General features: G+C 39.0%; 1 protein-coding gene across 1 annotated transcript in view; it reads right to left on the reverse strand.

The window, feature by feature from the left end:
* The window catches only part of ADCY8 (adenylate cyclase 8), a 361242-nt gene extending 341538 nt beyond the window's left edge, over positions 1 to 19704 (reverse strand). Inside the window, exon 1 of the mRNA XM_027845527.1 lies at positions 18739 to 19704. Within this exon, the coding sequence (XP_027701328.1) occupies positions 18739 to 19704 (966 nt within the window). The remainder of the gene's footprint in view (positions 1 to 18738) is intronic.
* Between the last annotated feature and the right edge of the window lie 246 nt (positions 19705 to 19950).

The raw sequence follows: 19950 nt of genomic DNA on the forward strand, positions 1-19950 counted from the left end.
ATGGCTTGCCATTTTCTTCCAGAGTTGATTTTATAGATGAGGAAACTAAGGCAAATAGGGTTAAGTGATTTGCCCAGGGTCACAAAATTAATAGGTATCTGAGGTTGGATTTGAATTCAGGTTTCCTGACTCCTGGCGAGGTGCTCTATCCACTGTACCACTTAGCTGTCCCTAAAGTCTTATGCTTACATGCAAAAATGAATTTCACAAGTGCTAGATGGGGAAAGCAGGGTTAGAAAACATTTTTTTTCCTGAAAACAATCAAGGAGTTTTAAAATATTAAAAGCTCAATATGAATAAGCAATGTGAAGTGGCAGACAGGATCACTAATATGGTAGTGGACTGTACTTTTTCTCCAGAAAAAGAGATATGATAGTCCCACTATACATGACATTGGTCAGTACACATCTGGTATTCTGTTCTTGGTGCTGCTATTTAGGAAGAGAATTGATAAGCTAAAGATCATCCAGAAGAGGACAGTCCACATGGTGAAGGGCCTGGAATCCATGGATGTGATCACAGGATCCCACATCTAAAGTTGGAAGTTAATTCAAGAGGCCGCCTAGTAAAATGACTTCATTTTGCACATGAGGAAACTAAGGCCTAGGGAAATTAAGTGCCTTGCTTAAGGTCACATAGCTAATAAGGACAGAGATGAGATTTGAATCGAGTTCTTCTGACTCCAAAACTTGTGAAGTTCCCCTCCTCTCCCACTGAGGATCAATTGAAGGGACTGGGGAGGTTTAACCTACAGAAGAGAAAATTCAGAGAGATCCTGATAGCAGTGTTCAAGTATATGAAAGACTGTCATGGGACAGAAGCATTTAACTTGGTTTATTTATGCCCAGGGGACAGAATCAAGAGCAGTGAGTAGAAGTTTCAAATAAACAAGTTTAGGATTGATGTCAGAAAACACTTGCTACCCATTTGACCCATCTAAAAGTGGAACAGGCTATGTCTAAAAGTATTGGATTCCCCCTCCCTGGAGCTCATTAATCAAAGGCTTGAGGACCACTAATTAGGCATTTTATATTGGGGATTTCTTTTGGTATAAGGGTTGGACTAGATGGTTGGTGAGGTCAGTTCTAATTATAGACTTCTATAATCCTGTCACAAAAGAATCTTGGCCAACTCTTTTTTTTTTCTTTGGTTTTTTTTTTTTTAACCTCTCCAAAGAGAACCTTTGAGCCATGCTTCCATTTAGCTACAACTTCCTCCTGTCTTCAGATTTTTGTTTACTGTGAGAATGTCAAGCCTGATATAATACAGTTTCTCTAGCACAGGAATCTTTAAGCTGGGGTACATGGAATTTTTCCTGTAGTACCATGAAAACTATGTATTTCAATATAATTATTTCCCCTTGCAATGTAATATATTTTGTTTTATTTTTTGAAAATACTATTCTGAGAAGGGGTCTAAAGGCTCCACAAGATTCGACTGAATTCATCAAGTTTCCAGGAAATAAAAGAGGTTAAGAACCTCTGCTCTACTATTATGCCCACTTGTTTGTCCTTTGTTTTCAAAGAGGACTAAGGACACCATGGAGAGATGGTTTGGCTTGCTTGTGAATTGGATTTAAGTGAGACAGAGTTGCACAAAGTAGTTGGCCTCACTCTCTTCCAGAGTCATAAAAGTCCAGTAGCAGGACTAAAGTAAAGATGAGTGGTGATGACCCAGGATGCAGCAGATAACCTTAGTGTCTTTGATGTCTGGCCAAGCTCTAAGTGCTCCACAAAGCCTGCATCAGCTGCTTTCATGTCATTGGAACAAATTGTTCTCATCCACCCTTTCCACTGGGAGAAGTCTTCACATACTTGGAGTAGACATCCCCCTAACTCACTGATGGGTTTGAGGCCTGTCAGTTACCCTCAAACTGGTTCTTCCCATCTTCTGAGAAAGTTTTACAGGGACATGGCCAATGTGCATGCTATAGCTTTTTGGAGCCATAGATGAGAGTTAGGTGACTGGTAGACACACAAGGTAGATAAGCAGCCCTGAAAAGGGTTCAGCAAGCCCTCACACCAGAGGTGTTAACCCTCCCTGAAGACCCTATATGCCCACTTATAATGTCCAACAATTTCATATTGAGAATATCAGTGGTTAAGTTAAAATTTTTTAGATTGTAAAAAATTAAATAATTCTTATCACCCTTGGCCCCCTTTCCATAATTCTGCCATTACTGTAGAATCAGGAGACCAGTCTAGACTGCCAGTCATTTTGTAAAATAATAATCAGAACCAAAATCACAGTAATTTTAGTGCTGTAAGTTTTGTGAAGTGTTTTACATATATTATCTCATTGGTTGCTCACAAAAACCCTAGAGGTAAGTGCTGTTATTATCCTTATTTTATAGATAAAGAAACGGAGGTTGAGAGATGATAAGTGACTTATCCAGGGTGTCATAGCTAATAAGTATCTGAGGCAGGATTCAAATTCAGATCTTCCTGACTCTAAGTCTAGTACTTTATCCCCTGTGTCACCTGCGTTTCATGGGTAGACATGGTCACAGAATTAATGATGAAGTAGCCAACTTCATTATCAAGTATGGAAACAAGCTTCTCCATACTTGCCTAGGCTGGTCCTCAGAAGGTGGATTACACTCAAAGTCTTTCAAACATGTTAGAACCCTCTAGTATTTGCACTCTATTGACAGTTTCTAAGAATCCAGGGATACCTCCATGCCAAAATAAAGGATCAGAGTAGATCAGACAGAGTAGAGTTATTACTTATACTGAGATGAAATCTGCCTCTCTGTAGTTTCTACACATTGTAACTAGTTCTATCTATTGAGTTCAAGCAGAGTAACTCTACACTATCCTCCCCGTAGTATTTCATCAAATACCAATTAAAAATTATGTCACCCCTATTTCTTCTCTTTTATAATCTAAACATTTCCAGTTCATTTAATAGTTTCTAACATGGCAGGCTTTCATCTCCATCACCATTCTGATAGCCTTTGCCTACATTCCCAACTGTTAATATGCTTCCCAAAATGTGGCACCAAGACCATCAATGATATCCCAGATGTTCAAATGCATATGTGTCCATCTATATGTTGCCTTACTTTGAATTTTGTCCTCCATTTGACCTCTTCTATGCACCTACTCATTCCAATTTATATCATATGTATCTGTGCATGTTTCTTATTCTTTTATTAGAACCTCAGCTCCCTATGGGCAAGGATTATGCCATTTTTATTTCTGTATCACCAGAACCTTTGCATTTAATAAATACTTACTCAATTGGACCTTAAATTGGGTTGAATCTGTTGAAAGTATCCTAAGGTCATGTTAAGTTTTTGGCTTTCATGTCACACTGTAGAATCATATTGAAGTTTGCAGGTCATTTCCACATGAACTGATGTTTAGACATATTTCCATTTAACTAATCCTGTCTAGTGCTTAAACCAAACAGAGGACTTTACATTTATTCCCTATTAAATTTCTTGTTATTAAGGTTACCTTGTCAATTCAGCATGTTAAAATAATATGATTTTGAGATTTAGACTTGGAAGGAAGTTTAGGGATTATCTAGACCATCCTCTTTATTTTACTGCTGAGAAAACTGAGGCCCCAGAGAGATTGTGACTTACCCAAGGTTACCCAGGAGAGCCAGGACATACAACCACATCCTCTGACTCTAAATTACTTTTTTTACATGATACTATACCACACTGTCAACTATACTATGATGGTAGAATTGAAGCTCCAATGGCTTCTTACTGCTCCTAGAATGAAACAAACTTTTCCCCTCTGACATTTAAAGCCATTCAGAGTCTGGTTGTAATTTATCACTGCAAACCTATCTCACATGACTGTCCATTAAGCACTCTCTATTCCAGTCAAAATGTCATGCTTTCTTGTGCACAGTGAATCCCACATGCTTGCCATGCTCTCCATCTTTCCCTCTGCCTGATGCAATCATTAATTTCCCCTTCAAAGGCTCAGTTCAATTTCCATCTCTCACAAAAGGCCTTTCCAGATTCTCCTAGATATAACTGCCCTTCTTCACCTAAATTCTTTTCTATTTACTTTGGCTATGCTTGTCTGTGAATCTATTGTTTTTCCCCAAAATAGAACATAAGCTCTCAGAGGGCAGGGACTGTTAATTTGTTTCTTTGTATCCCCAGTGGTAGCATAGGTAAAAAGCACTAAGGACTTAGTGAATATATATTGAATGAATGAATTCAACTCTATTCAACAAATAATAATTTATTTACTTCAAAGTGAAAAGCATTGTGATAGGCTAGGGATGAAGAGACCAAAAAATTGAATGATGCCTGTCCTCCTGAAGCTTTCTTTCTATCTCCTTCAGGTAGTACCTAGAAAACACAAAGAATTACAGAGCTTCAAGGGACCTCAATGGCCACTTAGTTCAACTCATAGCTGAAAAATAATGCCCTCTACCACATATCCAATTTTTTTTTAAAATGAAGATGTTCAGTATGGGGAGGACCACTGTTACTTCCCAAAGAAGTCTATCTCATCTTTGTATAATTCTAATTGCTGTCTGCTGCTCCAGCATCCTCCAAATGGTTTCTTTGGTTTGCCTGTCTTAAATGATGTTTGCTTCATTTTACTGAGCCTAGAATTTCATAACTTTCTAATATTCTTAGTGTGTTGTACTCTGCATTAATTATTGTACAATATTACATTGCTCTGTACATAAAACAAATCCCCTACTAGCCTAGAAACTCTTTGAAAGCAATGATTGTGTCTTATTTATCACTGGTGCCTACCACAATATTTTGTATATTGGAGTTCTCAAAAAATTTGTTGAATGAATATTGCTTTTATATCTGTACATAGACAAATTAAAGTGGCAGGAAAACATGAGCAATTATTTCATTAATATACTCAGGGAAGATAGCTAATTCAATTAATTCAAATCAGCACACTTCTTTTTCTTTGTCATGGTTTTGTCTTGAGTTGTTTTTTAACTGGAATAAATCCTCTGAATAAATATATGAGCTCTCTATTTCTACTCCATGGTCTATATTTGTGGATTCTCTGACATGTATGTAGTGGAAACTCACATTTTTAGCTCTTTGCTCTAAATTTACTATGTATTAGCAGTTAAGAGGATTAATTCTGGAGTCACAGTTAATAATATTCAAAGGAGGAAGGGTTTTTCCTTCAGTGACCAATGCTGTCTTTTTTTTTTAACCTTTAGATGGATGGACAGATGGAGCAAGGAAAGAAGGAGAGAGAGTGGCTGGCAATGGCTATATGGTGTCAGGGTGTAGTCTGAACACATTCTATCCTACACAAAAAGCATAATCAGTATCTCTCAAGCTTGCGAGCTCATTCAAAAGAAATTTCAAACCCCCAGAGAAACTATCAATTTTTTTAGCCATAATTCTCTGAAATGAACCCATTTTGCAGTGTTTGATCAATAAATGGAGTAATCAAGAATTAGAGGAATGTTTGTACCCAGAAAATTAAATTTTGGAAGATTTTTGGAGAACTAATTTTCACATTCTTGAAAAAATAATCGGGTACTCGAGCATCTTCTCTTCTTTGAAACAAGGAATAGTTCGATTGTCATTAACCACTCCATGACCATTCTGCCTTTAATCTAAAATTTGTCTCACACTTTTTGTCCTACCAGATGATTTGGGAAAAAATTAAACTGGGGGGAAAGTCATCCTCTGGAGTGAACATAATTGAAGTTACGAGCACAAGAGCCATAGGAATCTAAAGTTTCAAAGGAACTTAATCCAACCACTCTCCATTACAATTGAGGAAACTGAGACCCATGGAAGTCAAGTGATTTGTTTCAGGACACACAGTAAGTTGTGTCCTAGAAAGACTAGAAGTCCTGGAAGGACTAGTGCTTCCTGGACAAGTCTAGTCATGGAAGACACTTAAGCGTGGCAGTAGTAGTAGTAGTAGTAGTAGTAGTAGTAGTAGTAGTAGTAGTATAGTAGTAGTAGTAGTAGTTGTTGTTGTTGTTGTTGTTCTTTGTTTTCAAAGAGGACCAATGGCGTCATGGGGTGATGTCTTGGCTTGTGCATGAATTGAATGTAAGTAAGGCAGAGTTGCACAAAGTAGACAGCCTCACTCTCTCTTCCATGGTCATCAAAGTCCAGTAGCAAGAATGAAGTCAGGAAGACTGGTGATGGTGCAGGATACAGCAGATAACTTTGGTGTCTTTGATGTCTGGCCATGCTCTAAGTGCTCCATAGCACCTGCTTCAGCCATCCTCAAGGTCACTGGAACAGATTGCTCTAATCCACCCATTCTGCCAGGGAAAGTTTTCACATACTTGGGGTAGACATTCTCATGACTCACTGAGGGGTTTGAGGCCTGTCAGTTACCCTTAACCTGGTTTAGTCCATCTGCTGAGAGAGGTTTTATTGGGGTATGACCACTGCACATATTACATCTTCTTGGAGCCACAAGTGAAAATTAAGTGCCACATGGCATTTTATTAAAGTGATTTTTCTTTTTCTTTTTCTCATAAGGGCTGTGAATCAACTGCCCTAGTTTCGTTTTGTTTAATTTTTTTTTCGGTTAACAAGTATTGTTCCTCTACTTCCCTCTCCCAAATTCCCAAATATGCCTTCAATTTGGTTTGGACCCTACATTATTTGTCAATGACAACTTTCTTCCTCTACTGCCAACCCTCAGCTCTAACCCCCAAAGTCCTTAAAAGTATCATAGATGGTAAGGTCCCCAAAAGTGCCATAGGCAAACCTACAATAAATAGTTACTGCATTCAAAAGTGAATCTCAAAGGCTTCTGAGTATTTGGGGCTAGACCAGGCTCCCCATAACTGCAGAGTTCCCATGTTTACCCATGTCTTACTCCTCCTGTGAAGGTGATAGTCCATTAAGTCCTGCATTTCTGCTAACTAAGCTTGGAATGAATTCAGACTTCCTGTATCAGGTTGTTGCTTTCCTGATTGGTTAAGTCTCCTCTCACGCAGTCATATTAGCTCCTCCTGTTGTTTTCATGCCTATTGATGTTGAACATAAGTCCTTTTGTAGATTATGTTTCAGGCAAAAGATCACAAAATCACTGATTCTTCAAGTTGTAAGGAACCTCCAGGGTAATCTCATCAAACCCCTTTTGGTTGTTGCTGTGGTGTTTTCTCGTGTCCAACTCTTCATGACCCTATCTGGGATTTTCTTGGCAAAGATACTGAAATGGTTTGCCATTTCCTTCTCTAGCTCATTTTACAGATGAGGAAACTGAGGCAAACAGGGTTAACTGACTTGCCCAGGGTCACACAACTAGTAAGTGTCTGAGACCAGATTTGAACTCAGGAAGATGAGTCTTTCAGACTGCAGGCTCAGTGTTCTATCCACTGAGCCTCCTAGAAAGCTCTTAAATTATTATTTTTTACAATATCTTTGACAATAACTCACTCAGCCTCTGCTTGAACACTTTCAGTTACGGAGAATTCACTACCTTGTTAAGCAGCTCAGTAAAAAGGGCTCTGGATTTGAAGTCAGTGGACCTCGGTTCAAGTCCTAGCTCTGATACCTCCTACCAGGCCTGGAATAATCTCCCTTCTCCCCTCTACTTCCTGGCTTTCCTAGCTTCCTTTAGGACTCAGCTCAAATTGAGTATAATAGCGCAGTCCTGTAACCCCTGCTACTAGAGGAGATTGAGGCTGTTGTATCAGTAGAGTTGAGGAACTTTATACTGCAGTAGTGCTAAAACTCAGCTCATCTGGCACAGATATGATGAGACCCCCCCACCCAGGAGTGGAAGGCAACCTAGCTGCTTAAAGAGAAGTGAACTGGTCTATGTTAAATACAGAGCAGGTCAAAGTTTTTGTACCCATCAGTAATAGACTTAGGAGTGGCCACCAATGGCCATTGCACTTCCAGCCTTGGTGAGATAGGAAGACCCAGTCATGAAATAAAAACAAAATGACAAAAAAAAGAGAGCTTAATTCCTACCTTTTCCTGGTTTCTTTCCCCATCTCTCCCTTTTCCCATTCCCCCTGCCCCCACCAGTAACTTCACTCTGAGATTACTCTCTATTTACCTTGTATATACCTTGTATGTACATAGTTATTTGCATGTCGTTTCTGCCATTATAAAATAAGCTCTGTGGGGACTGTGTTTTTGTCTTTCTTTGTATCCATAGAACTTAGAATAGTGCCTGACACATAGTAGGTACTTAATGAATGGGCCTGACTGATTGTATGACTTTGAGAGGAGGGCCACAGTTTCTCAGTACCTCAGTTTCCTCATCCAGCTCTAAATCATCTGTTCCCAGGGTCCTACCTTTGCCAACTCTAACTGTCAGTAAATTCTGATACTCTTTGACTATAAAATAATGCTCCCTTCTCAAATCTCACTTTCTACTATTTAAACCTCTCTTACATATCGAAGATATTACAACTCCTTTTCTCATTATTTGAGTATTTTTTTTCTTATTCCCCTACTAGATGGGCCAATTTTTTGAGGTCAAAGATTGAGTCTTCTGTCATCTTTGCTTCTCTTATACTAAACACAATGTTTTGCAAACAGCAGTCACTTAACAAATAATTATTGAATTGAACCAAATTATATTTAACTGAAATATACCTCATGGCAAATTCCATTTACTGGTTCTAAATCAGAAAATCATAGATTTAATGCTAGAAGGGACCTTCAAGGTCATCTGATCCAACCACCTTACTTTACAGATAAGGAATGAAAAATCAAGATAAGTTAAGTTAAATGACTAAGGTCACAGAGGTGATAAGTGGCACAGTCAGATTAGAACACAGGCTGATTTTAAATCCAATACTTTTTTTTTCCCTGATACGCTATATACACATCATGATGGTGAGGTTATGCATCATTTCCCCATAAGAATAGCATGAGAATTTTGCAAGAAAACATGGTCAAACTCACCAGTCTATTATTCTAAGCAATGTATGTGATTTTTCAATTCAGTGGTCCCTTTACAAAATAGTCAATACAATAGCTTATAATGTAGCTGGAAGAGCCAACACACACACACACACACACACACACACACACACACACACAGAGAAAGAGAGAAAGACAGAGAGAGAGAGAGAGAGAGAGAGAGAGAGAGAGAGAGAGAGAGAGAGAGAGAGAGAGAGAATAAAAAGTAGGCTAGCATATTGTACAGAGAACTGGCCTTTGAATCACATACAGGTTATGTGATCTTGGGCAAGTCACTTGATGGAAGAGTGATTCAGACAACTCTTCCACTGAGGAGAAGGTACCCATTTGCTTGGAAGAGGAAATTCCGCATTGGGATCTCCCTATACATATGAAATCATAGGTTTAGATTCTTTTTTTAATAGATACAATTTGGGTGAAAGGGAAAGCAATAGCAACTGGGAAGGATTAGGAAAAGTTTCATGTAGAAAATGACCCTTGAGTTGAGCTCTGAAGGAAACTAGGGATTGTAAGGGGTGGATGAGCAGTGGAAATACATTCTAGTTATGGGGTAGAGTACTATTCTATGCAAAGATGGAGACATGTTTTGTTTGTTTTGCTCACTGTTTATTTGCTTGAGGAATATTCTTGTGAGAAATGCTTCTAGGTAAGTTACAGAGTTATTTAGGTAATAGGTCCCTATCTAACTTGGAAAAGGGGGCAAGGCCATCTTTTTTTTTTTTTTTTTTTGAAAAGTAATTAATCCTTAGAGAGTGAAAGTGACTGTTTGGTTCTTTTCAAAGTCAGAAAAGTGTCTCAGAGCTCCTTAAGATAGGTATGAGCATCGCATAAATGGGTAAACTAATATAAATACTGGTTTTTCACAAAGATCATATTAGAAACTTTTCATTTACTAAGTTAAAACTTTTAAGTATAACTGCCTACAATTGCTTGGCCTTTGACAGTAAACTGTGTTGTTTTCCCTCAAATCCCTGTTCTAAAGGGCAGGCATAAATGAAATAGACACCAGCTGTTAGCATCAATTCTTTGGCTAAAGAAACTTGGGGGGGTGCAATACTTTAAAAACAGGCAGATAACATGGCTAATGTGGAAATATGTTTTGCATGAATTCGTAAGTATAATGATATTATACTTCTTGCTTACTTAATTGGAGGGAGAGAGTAAAAGGGAAGGAGAGAATTCAAAACTAAAAATTATAATCAAAAAAATAAAAATATGTATAGATCCTTTTCTTTCTTCCCCACATTAATTTCAAATCACATTCCCTCCCTTAATCCTTTCTATACCTTAAAATCCCACACTGGTTTTCCTGGCATTTTTGTCCACCAAAAGGGTGGTTGGTATGATTCTGTACAAGGATTAATACATTGTTGACTTCATTTCTTAGGATCTTGGGGTTGGAAATGGCCTTCAGGGTCACTGAATCTAACCTCTCATCCAGTAATAGAATTCCCTCTATAACATCCCTCACAGGTAGGCATCCAGTCTCTTCTTGAAGACCTTCAGAGATAAAGAACTCACTATGAAAAAAAGACCACTCATTTTCAGCAGTAATAACTATTAGTTCTTCTTTATATGGATTCAAATATTGTCTTCTACTACTCTCCGTCGGTCCTATATTATACCTTTTAGAGCCATACTGTACTGAAGACAGCTGTTACTGTTCATCCTTCATATATGGAGAGGACAAATAACATCATGATGTTGGGGTCAAGGTACAGTGTGTTTGACTGTGACCATTCAGCCCAATATGAATTCAGAAGGTTCTACCACAGATCAGGCACAAATATTCCATCTGAACATTTAGAATGAAGGTGTCTCTAGATTTATGCTTCTCACATTTCCTTTGTGAAGAAAGCTATCATGTTCCTCAAATATCATTTCTTCTCCATAAGATACACAAGTCCCTGTAATTTGGTTGTTGTTTCTTTGTTTTTTGTTTTGTTTTATTTTGTTTTGTTTTATTTTATTTTAGAACTGTGAATTCTTGAGTGTGGAGAATTCCAGGTAGAGAACTTCTCTCCACCAACACAGACCTATAGCTCACCCATAAAACATAACCTTAGAAAGCTTCCTGGAGTACTAATAGCTTAAGAAATATATCAGCAGCAATACTTGAACCCAGATATGCTTGACTCGAAGGTCAGTCCCTTAGCACTATGTCACTTTACGCAAAGAAATTTACCCATAACAAAGTAGTTTCTCTTACTACATTTTCCTCCACATTCTGACCCAAAGGAGAAAGAAAAAAATTATATACTTTCATATTTTTTAGGGGATCCTATATCTTGGGAATGCAATCACAAATAACAAAGCAGGGACATTTAAATGCTTATTGCAATTGATTATAAAATCAGCTAAGATGAAAAAGAAACTTTCATTTTCAAAATAAAATGGTTCTTCGGGTATGATTTAATTTTTCTTTTATATGACATAACCTTTTCATAGAAAAAAATGGTTTTTAAGAATTATTAATCCCAAAATGGCCAGGGTGGTTTGTGGGGAAGGAGGAAAGCAGTATGATTTAGCCTCATGTCTCTGCTGAAACTTGGAATATTCCCTTCAGAACTTTATCTCCTAATCTTGATTTATGAGAGAATTCTGCTTGCAAGACATTTGTACAATTAGAAACACCTGAGCTCAGGCACAAAAAAAAGGACTATAAAATCCCAAACAATTCCACACGTGAATAGCGCAAGTGGGAAAATATGCGGCCTAGATATTGAGTCACATACATTCTTACTCAATTTCCAATGTACATTTCACAAAGAAACCAACAAATTCAAATTCATCTAAGCATAATCCATCAATAACATCCAGACAGAACATCTGCCAGAGAACAGGCAATGGTTGTTGATTTTTTTTTAAATGGCTTTTATTCCTACAGGTATACTGCAGTGTCTTCTCAGATAGTCTGGCACCAAAGCAGTTAATTCATCTATTCTGCATTCCTCCTCTGCCCGGTAGGGCCGACTGTGAAAAATTTTGCAGTGAGAAAAACTGACATAGGAAGTGCTGCTTAAGTAACCTGACTTCTTAAAATAGTTCCTTATAAACAAAACTCACATGATATGATTTGAGTGTGTAAATCTAATTACATTTCCCCAAGAAGCATTGCTCACTCGCTTTTACATTGGCTTTCCATTTTCTATTGTTGCACCCTAGGCCAAAGAATCCTATGCCTCTCTGAGTACCTCGAAAAATACAGAGGAAGGTATAATTTGCATAATCCATTCTCTTGCTGACTGAAGTCAAAACCTTTGTACCACAAAAGCCTTTGCCTCTCCAACCTAGAATTTTTCTTTTGCCTTAAAAAATACCAGTGGTGGGAAGTGGGGACAGAGAGAAGGGGATGCCACACATCATAATCAAGATGTCAAATGAGCTGGTATGTTCATCATCCATAGATTCCTGGTAAGATCTTGACTATGGGTCCCTCACTGGGTCAATATGTGCTTAGTTTCTTTCCCAAAGGCAAGCTTTTTTGAGCTGTTCATTGTCATTGTATTGTGCATATACTTTGAATCAGACCAAAATATCTGGATTAATGAAATTACACGATTGTGATCACAGGAAGTATTTAGACAACCAACAGCAAAATGTCACATTAGTTTGATCACAGCAGTGACCTTTGATTGCAAATGCTTCCTTGCTGCACTGAGTTTGGGATAAGTGATTTGTGTGTGTGTGTGTGTGTGTGTGTGTGTGTGTGTGTGTGTACATCTTTCATTTTTCTGCTTGGTTTCACTCATTTCTGATGAGCTCTTAAAATGCCATCAATCATCAAAGTGTAAATATGACTAATGTGTTTGCTCTATTAAACAAGACATAGCTGCAGCTGCTCCAGGAGAAAAGTACCCCCCCACTCACACATTCATACCCCCTCGCCCAAGAAGTCTTCCCCAACCCCCAATTTGAATATAATTATGCTCTGACCCACTGACACCAGTTAGGTGATACTACTGGATATGAAGAAAAATAAATTGATAATTCAATCAAGAAGAAAGCAAGCTACACCATCAGATTATGAATTGCCCTAAAACCATGAAATCTAAACCCATTAGGAAATGGCAGGGCAAAGGTGGCAGAGACTGATCAGGGGAAATTTACTTTAGATGTTTTGAACTGTCACATAGCCATCATATGTTAAAACCCTTCCTTCTACCCTTCATCCAACAAAGAAAATTTAAAAGGATAGTCTCAAGATATTTTTCACCAGTAAAAGAATAATATTTCCATTCTCTGGCATCCAGAGGAACCCCCTGGGAAGGTTGACACTCAAATCTGTTTATTGGAGAGGTATTTTTGTTCCCTCAGGCACGCTGGGATGCTGCAATCATTTTTAAAAAACCTTTAAGAATTTGCTGAAGAAAAATGTGCAGGCAGTGTGCCATAGGTTTTTCAAATAAATGTGCGCTATAAAGTGTAGTGATAAATTCAGTTGGGGCCTAGACTTATTCAGCTGTGGGATATTCACTTTTTTCTTTCAAAGAGACTATCTCAAAACCCAAATTGAGATGATTTAGCAAACTTGACTTTGATTTAGCAAACATATGCTTTGTTAAGCACAAAGTAGAGAATTTTGTTTATATGATATGGGTTGGGATGAGTAAGACATTTCAGATACTTATTAAGTTCAAACTGGCCTTTCTTTCCTTAAAAATGATTTTAAAAGTTGGTTATTCTATTTCCACTTTTTTGGTTTCTATGCTAAGTCAAATCTTGACTCGAAGTATAAGCAATATATACTCAATATACACACACACTAAGGGATACCTTTGGTCCAGTTCAGGGCCAAAAAAAATATTACTAAAAAATTGTTCAAGGGAAAAAAGCCTTACTAGGGTAAGTTGACATGATCTAACATTTCTTTCAACTGTTCAGTAGGACTAAATTTAAATTGAGATGGGGTAAGGGATGGATTTGCAAGCCATGTGCTAAATTCAACTCCCCATGTGATTTGACCTTGTCAAGAACTAGTCCTCTCCCATTTGGAGGGCCTTTTACTTGCCTGCCTAGCATAGACAAATCACTTCATTACTCTGATGATACCTTATCATCCACCTTACCAAGATGTACAGAAGATTAATGAAGTACATTTTTGGATCCACCAAAGGAAGGCACCAGATCATTCTTTTTCCTGTGAACTATTATTAGATATCAATGTCCAACCTCTAAAATGATTTCCACCCACCTCATCACTAAAGAGCTGATGATTGATAATTAGATAACAGTCAAATACCAGAGAGTTTATAATTCTCATCAGCAATTAAGAGAGTACTAATAATGATGGCAACAGTATTTAAATCACCTCTAATTCTTCTAATAGCCAGTCAACATTATCAACTCTAGGTGCCTCTATGTATATTCACAAGAATTCATTGTGTCATGAATTGCCAGATGGATAAACTAGAACAACAGGGCAATTTATTAGTCTAGGATGAGCAGGAAGTCGGTGACAGAAGCAGAAAGAGGGCAAAGAAATGCTTGTCCTTGGATTGTATCAGATATATTCTATTCCTTTGTTGGTATGAAACTGATCCACCTTTGGAGAGACAGTGCTACTCAGGGGAGCATCAGTTTTACAACTAATGGCAGAGCTCAGGTGAGCAGAGAAATAAAGGAGCCTTTTGAACTGCCTATATCCTTGGGGAATTAATCACTTTTTCCACCCCACAGAGGAAGAAGAAAGCTGTAGGAAGAGTAGATCTGCCCTGAGACATAACTCTTTGTTTGCAGACGAGAAAGAGCTGACTTTATCCTAACCTTTGCGTTTGGGGTGGGGAGTGGGAGAGATAAACACCTCTTTGTGGGTTCTTGGGTGACTTTTTTAAGGAAGTATTTTCTACTCTTAGCTCACTTGGGTAAAGTACAATATGCATCAGAGAGAACACTAAGGTCTATTCTCTCTACGCTTTGTACAGGAAGAGAGTTACAGTTTCGTTATTTTATACAGTGTCACAGATCTCATTTCCTTGTTGGGGAGGAGGGAGGGAGGGCAGAGATGAAAAGGAGGAAGGGAGAAGCTTCTCACAACACTGACTCTAGTAGAAACAATTATTGGTATTATTTGTATACTTAGAGACTGCATTTCCAGAGAGAGAAAACAGCTGCTAAAATGCATTGACTCTGAGCTTCATTTTTATGTTTCCTAATTTTTTGAAGATGCTTAAGTTAACATGAGCACTTCTCTTAATGGAAGTCAAAATTAATTTTGAGATGGGATGAGATCCCAGGGTCTGTGGCTGTCAGATGATAAGCCTGTGCCCTGCTGAGAGAGATGATGAAGTTACTGCAGAATAGCCTCCTGCCTGGGTTGCAGCATTTGTCTAACACAGTGTCTTTCCTTGGCTCCTTCAGTAAATGTTCATTTATGCATTATATGCGGTGCTATCTTCACATATCACTTTGTAAAAAATGTAATAGCTATCCACAATTATCCAGAGTAAATCTCAAAGAGTATTGCTGTTTGGATCTCTAAGGTGTTTGCATTCAATATACTTAAAAGAGTGTTTGTACGCATATACAATTACTATATTCTCCACTAAAGCCTGCCTCTCCCATCTCATAACAGTGTCAGTGTGGTTCTGAGGTTCTTGATCCTATGCCAGTGGAATATAAACTGATTGCTAACCCAGTGTCAAATTCACTTGTATTCCCCATCTGAGAACCAGTCTAGTTAAAGTTCAGATAGTTTTATGATCAGGTGAGTCACAAAATTATGGTGCATTGGCAGGGAGGGGTGTATACAAAAGTTCTTGAAGAGTGTTTACTATGGCAACGATAGGGTTTGAGAGTCACTTAGGTTGACACTAGTGAAATCATAGCTCTTCTAATTGTGCTTTATGACGTTGGAGGGATTTTTTTCTTATTTAATATCAGTTATCAGGTAACTTTAGCATTTTGATGTTGTCAAATGCAAAGAATGTCTTTAGAAGATATTTTACTAAATATTTAGATGATATTTTGCTTAGAACACAAGTTCTTAACTTGGGGTCTGTGATTTTTTTCTATCATTTATCTATATTTATGACTATATTTCAACATTATTGATTTATTTTCTAATTCTGCAAATTTCATTTTATTTATTAAAATTATTCTGAGAAGGGGTTATAGGTTTTATTAGATTGCCAAAGGGGTCTTTGATACACATTAAAAAGAATAAGAATCCCTGGTCTAAAAGAAACCTGCAAGAAACTGGTGTAAAATCCAAGATAGATGCCAGATTCAAAGTCTCCTCTTACTAAAATGGCCCGAAGTGCATTTTAAAAGTTTGGGGCATCACTAAGTACATGAAGATGAACTCAGGAGACCTTGCTTAAAAAAAAAAAAAGATTAGAAGGGAAAAAAATTATCAATACCCAAAGTCCATTTAAAAACAAAGGGGAACGACATTTTCGAAAAACATTGTGAACACTAGAGGGAGCCAAAAGAAAAATTTTACAAACCAAGAATTGGAGCTGTTCAGCACCTACAACTGGAGGAGAGCTCCCTGGACTTTGACCAAAGGTTAAGGGCAATCAGACACCCTAAGAGACTAATAGCAGTATCATTACATGCTAAACAATCAATTAATGTGCATTTTTAAAATAAAACAAAATATGAAGTTAAGTTATTATGGATTTTATGGGCCAAGGTTCATATAGAGTATTTATCAGTGAATAATTATTTGAAATTCGAAGCAAAGGAAAAGGTGGTTGGTGATTATTTTAAACCACTTCTTGGCAACATTTGAATGGCATGTGAAAATAAAGAGTATCAATTGATTAACTTTATGGATTTATTTCACAGTAAAAATAAAACACAAAGACTAAGAAATTTTGTATATTTTGTACTTTGAAACTATTCAGTTTGCCACCTGGAAATACCTGAGACATGTTATTAATTTTTAAATGAAGTATTTTAGTAATGTTTGCCACCCTTAAGAAAGAATAGAATGTGAAAAGGAGTTTGTCAAGATATCGCTTAAAGTATAATTTCTTCAAATAGCCATATAGAAGAAAAAAACATACAGCCATCCTCTTCTCTTTCTCTCTCTTTCTCTCTCTGTGTCTCTGTCTGTCTTACTCCTTTTATTTCTCCCTCTAATACACACACCATAATGATTTCTTCAGTGTCAATTTTTTTTTTGGTATGTGAGAATAGCAGAGAAAGAAAGAACTATTTAGCAGGAAAGGTGAATTTTTAAACTGTTGGAATCCATATTCAAAAGGTGACAGGGTTGTCTAAAGTGTACTACATCCTACCCTTATCACTCCCCAAAGGGAATAAAAAAATTATCAGGTGCTAATTTTGAAGGTTAAAATTTCTTGAAATTACCCTTTTATTGTTTTAATAAGCTTTAAGTTTAATTTGTCCAGACCTATCCAAGTCAGTGACCTCAGCCACATACATTATAAACTCCATGTTTCTACCAGAAAGACAGCTAAGTCCTAAAAAAAAAGTACTCTAAAAACAACCATCCAGATAAGCAATGAGAGCAAATGGATATGGAGTTATCAGAGAAGAAATAGAATATCAAAGTGACAGCATAACCTGAAGATCAATGATGAGTGAAGCATTTTAGAAGCACTGAAGTTCTAAAAAGCGTGCTTTCAGTTCAACTGAATGAATTTTATGTTTAGTATCTGCAAGTGTCTGTTCACTGGAACCATGCAAAGTACCATGAAGCAAATTACCACATAAATGAACTTTCAAAGGCTTTAATGAAAAGAGAAACAATATGAAAAAAACTTCACAAATTTATAATCAAAATATAATAGAAGTTTTCCTTGGCTTTGAGACCCCCCGCCCCATCACACACACATTCTTCAACTACAAATATGGTAGTAGGGAAAGGAACAGTTGGAACATTATTCTATTTACTAGGTTTAGTTGAATGAAGTGGAGAAATCTTTCACCATTAGTTCCCTATACACATGCAGTGATAACTTTCTTCCCTAACTCAGGTACTCTGCAGAAATCCTGTGCTAGGAGAGGAATGAATGGACATCTGTAGAACGATCATCCTTTTGCCTGAATGTGTTTCAAATCATTGAGATAAACTTGCCTTCCTAGGAAACATCAATCCTTCTTCCTTCCTCCCCACCTTCTATATTCAAAAGATTGAACTTTGATCAGTAAAGGGGGAGGGTCCTCATTAAAGCAAATAAACATGAAATCATATGTTATACATATATAAAATGCCAATATTATTACTTTATTTGGGTTTCTTGAAGGTCCGGAAGTTCTCAGAAAGTATTTCCCAGTTAGAAAATATTGTAAGGGGGTTGGGGTTGCTGAGAGGAGTGTGGGGATATGAGGAATGAGGATCGAGAATGTGGAAGAAAGATGTCAGAAATAAAAGTGAAGTGAGACAGAGGTCATAGGCTCAGAGCTGGAAGGGACTGGATGTCCTCATTTTACAGATGAGGAAACTGAGGCCCAGAAAGAAGTGGCTTAAGATCACACAGATAAGCAATTAGCACAATCAGTATCTGAATCAGGTCCTCCAATTCCACAGCCAACACTTCAATACATTATATATAGGATTTTTGACTTTGAAGAAGAGTTAAAGATTTTCTCTTCAACTACTTCTTAATGATCTCTATTGTTCTTGGTTTTTATGAACCAAGGCACCTCCCCTCTGCTCTTTCTGTAGTGTCAATAGATAAGCTGGAGGTGGAAGAAGGGTGGTGGTGGTGGGGGGGGGTGATACCGTTTAAGGTCAAATAAGCATTACTCATAGAAGCCTAGAATATTGGAGATGGAAGGATGGTCTTAGAGGTCATTTAGTTCATTCCGTCACTCAGTGAAGAATGCACTCATAAATAACCTCGAGGCTCCCCAGAAGCCAGGAGTAGGGAAGGGGGAGGGGGAGGTACCTGGTTGATGGAATTCACCGCCAACCGGGGGATGATTAGCTCCAGGACGATTTGTACTAGAGATGTGACAAGCCCCGCAAGGATGGCCCAGGTGAGGGGCAGCGGCAGCATGCTGTAGGTTGCGAAGAGAGTGAAGAGCACATAGCCAATCCCATCCCCTAGGAGCCCGTAGCCCAGACCCGCGGCCAGGATCTGAGTCGTCATGGCCACCCAGGTCACCAGCCCGCTGTACTGTAGGTACGTGTAGGAAGTGGTGTCCTTCCTGACCACCACCAAAGCACAGATGACCACCTCGATGCCTGTAAAGAAGCCCAGAAGGATGCCCTTGAGAGGGTCCATGGGGGCCGATGCCAGGGTCAGGTGGAGCACGAGCAAGGTCAGTTTGGTCAATACGTCCAGGATGTTCATGACCACCTCGGACTTGCGCCTCTGTCCCAGGAAATAGCGCTGGTAGAGGCGCTCCAGGTCCCGGGACTTAAAGGAGTTCCGCAGGGTGGGGAAGATCACCCCTCGGTAGGTGTAACCCCAATTAAGAAAGAAATCCGAGTTGCTGGGAGCGCAGTCGAGGTGCAGGAAACCCAGGTCACCGCTGCTGCCCCTCCGCTCGGGGAAGACTTTGGTGGGGCCACCCCCGTTGTTGTGACCGCCCTTCCCGGTCGAGCCCAGACGCCCGGGCTGGCCCAAAGGGTAGAGGGGGAGGGATGGGGCTTGCTGGAGGTGGGGCGCGTGGTGGTTGGGGCCGCCAGGGTCGCTGGTCTTGCCGTTCCCGCCGCAGACGCCGCTCTGGTGGATGAAGCGCTGCTCGGTGATGTGCCGCACCGCGGTCTGCCACAGCAGCCTCTGGGGTCGCGAGCCACCGCCGGCTCCGCTGCAGCTCCCCCCGCTGCCGCCGCTGGCCGGGGGTGTCGGGTTAATGGTGTAGAGTTCTTCCATGCTGCTCAAGCAGCGCACATCGGATAACTCCATAGCGCCTGGACCTGGGGAGCTGGGGGTAAGAGAAAGGAAGGTGGCGGAGCGCCCCAGGGGGTGAGAGTTCCTTTATATTAAAAAAAAAAAAAAAGAAGGAAAGAAAAAGAAACCAGAGGAGTTGCGAAAAGGGCGCCAAGCTCTAGTCAAGCCTACCGCTGTCCTTTCGTCCTCGGAAGGTGACGCCAATGAGGGCGATCATGATCCAGCCGCTCGGGGTAAGGCAAGCTTGGAGGAATGCAGCCC

Source organism: Vombatus ursinus, unplaced genomic scaffold (genome assembly GCF_900497805.2).
Source record: "Vombatus ursinus unplaced genomic scaffold, bare-nosed wombat genome assembly UNPS02014973.1, whole genome shotgun sequence".
NCBI classification, from domain to species: Eukaryota; Metazoa; Chordata; class Mammalia; order Diprotodontia; family Vombatidae; genus Vombatus; species Vombatus ursinus.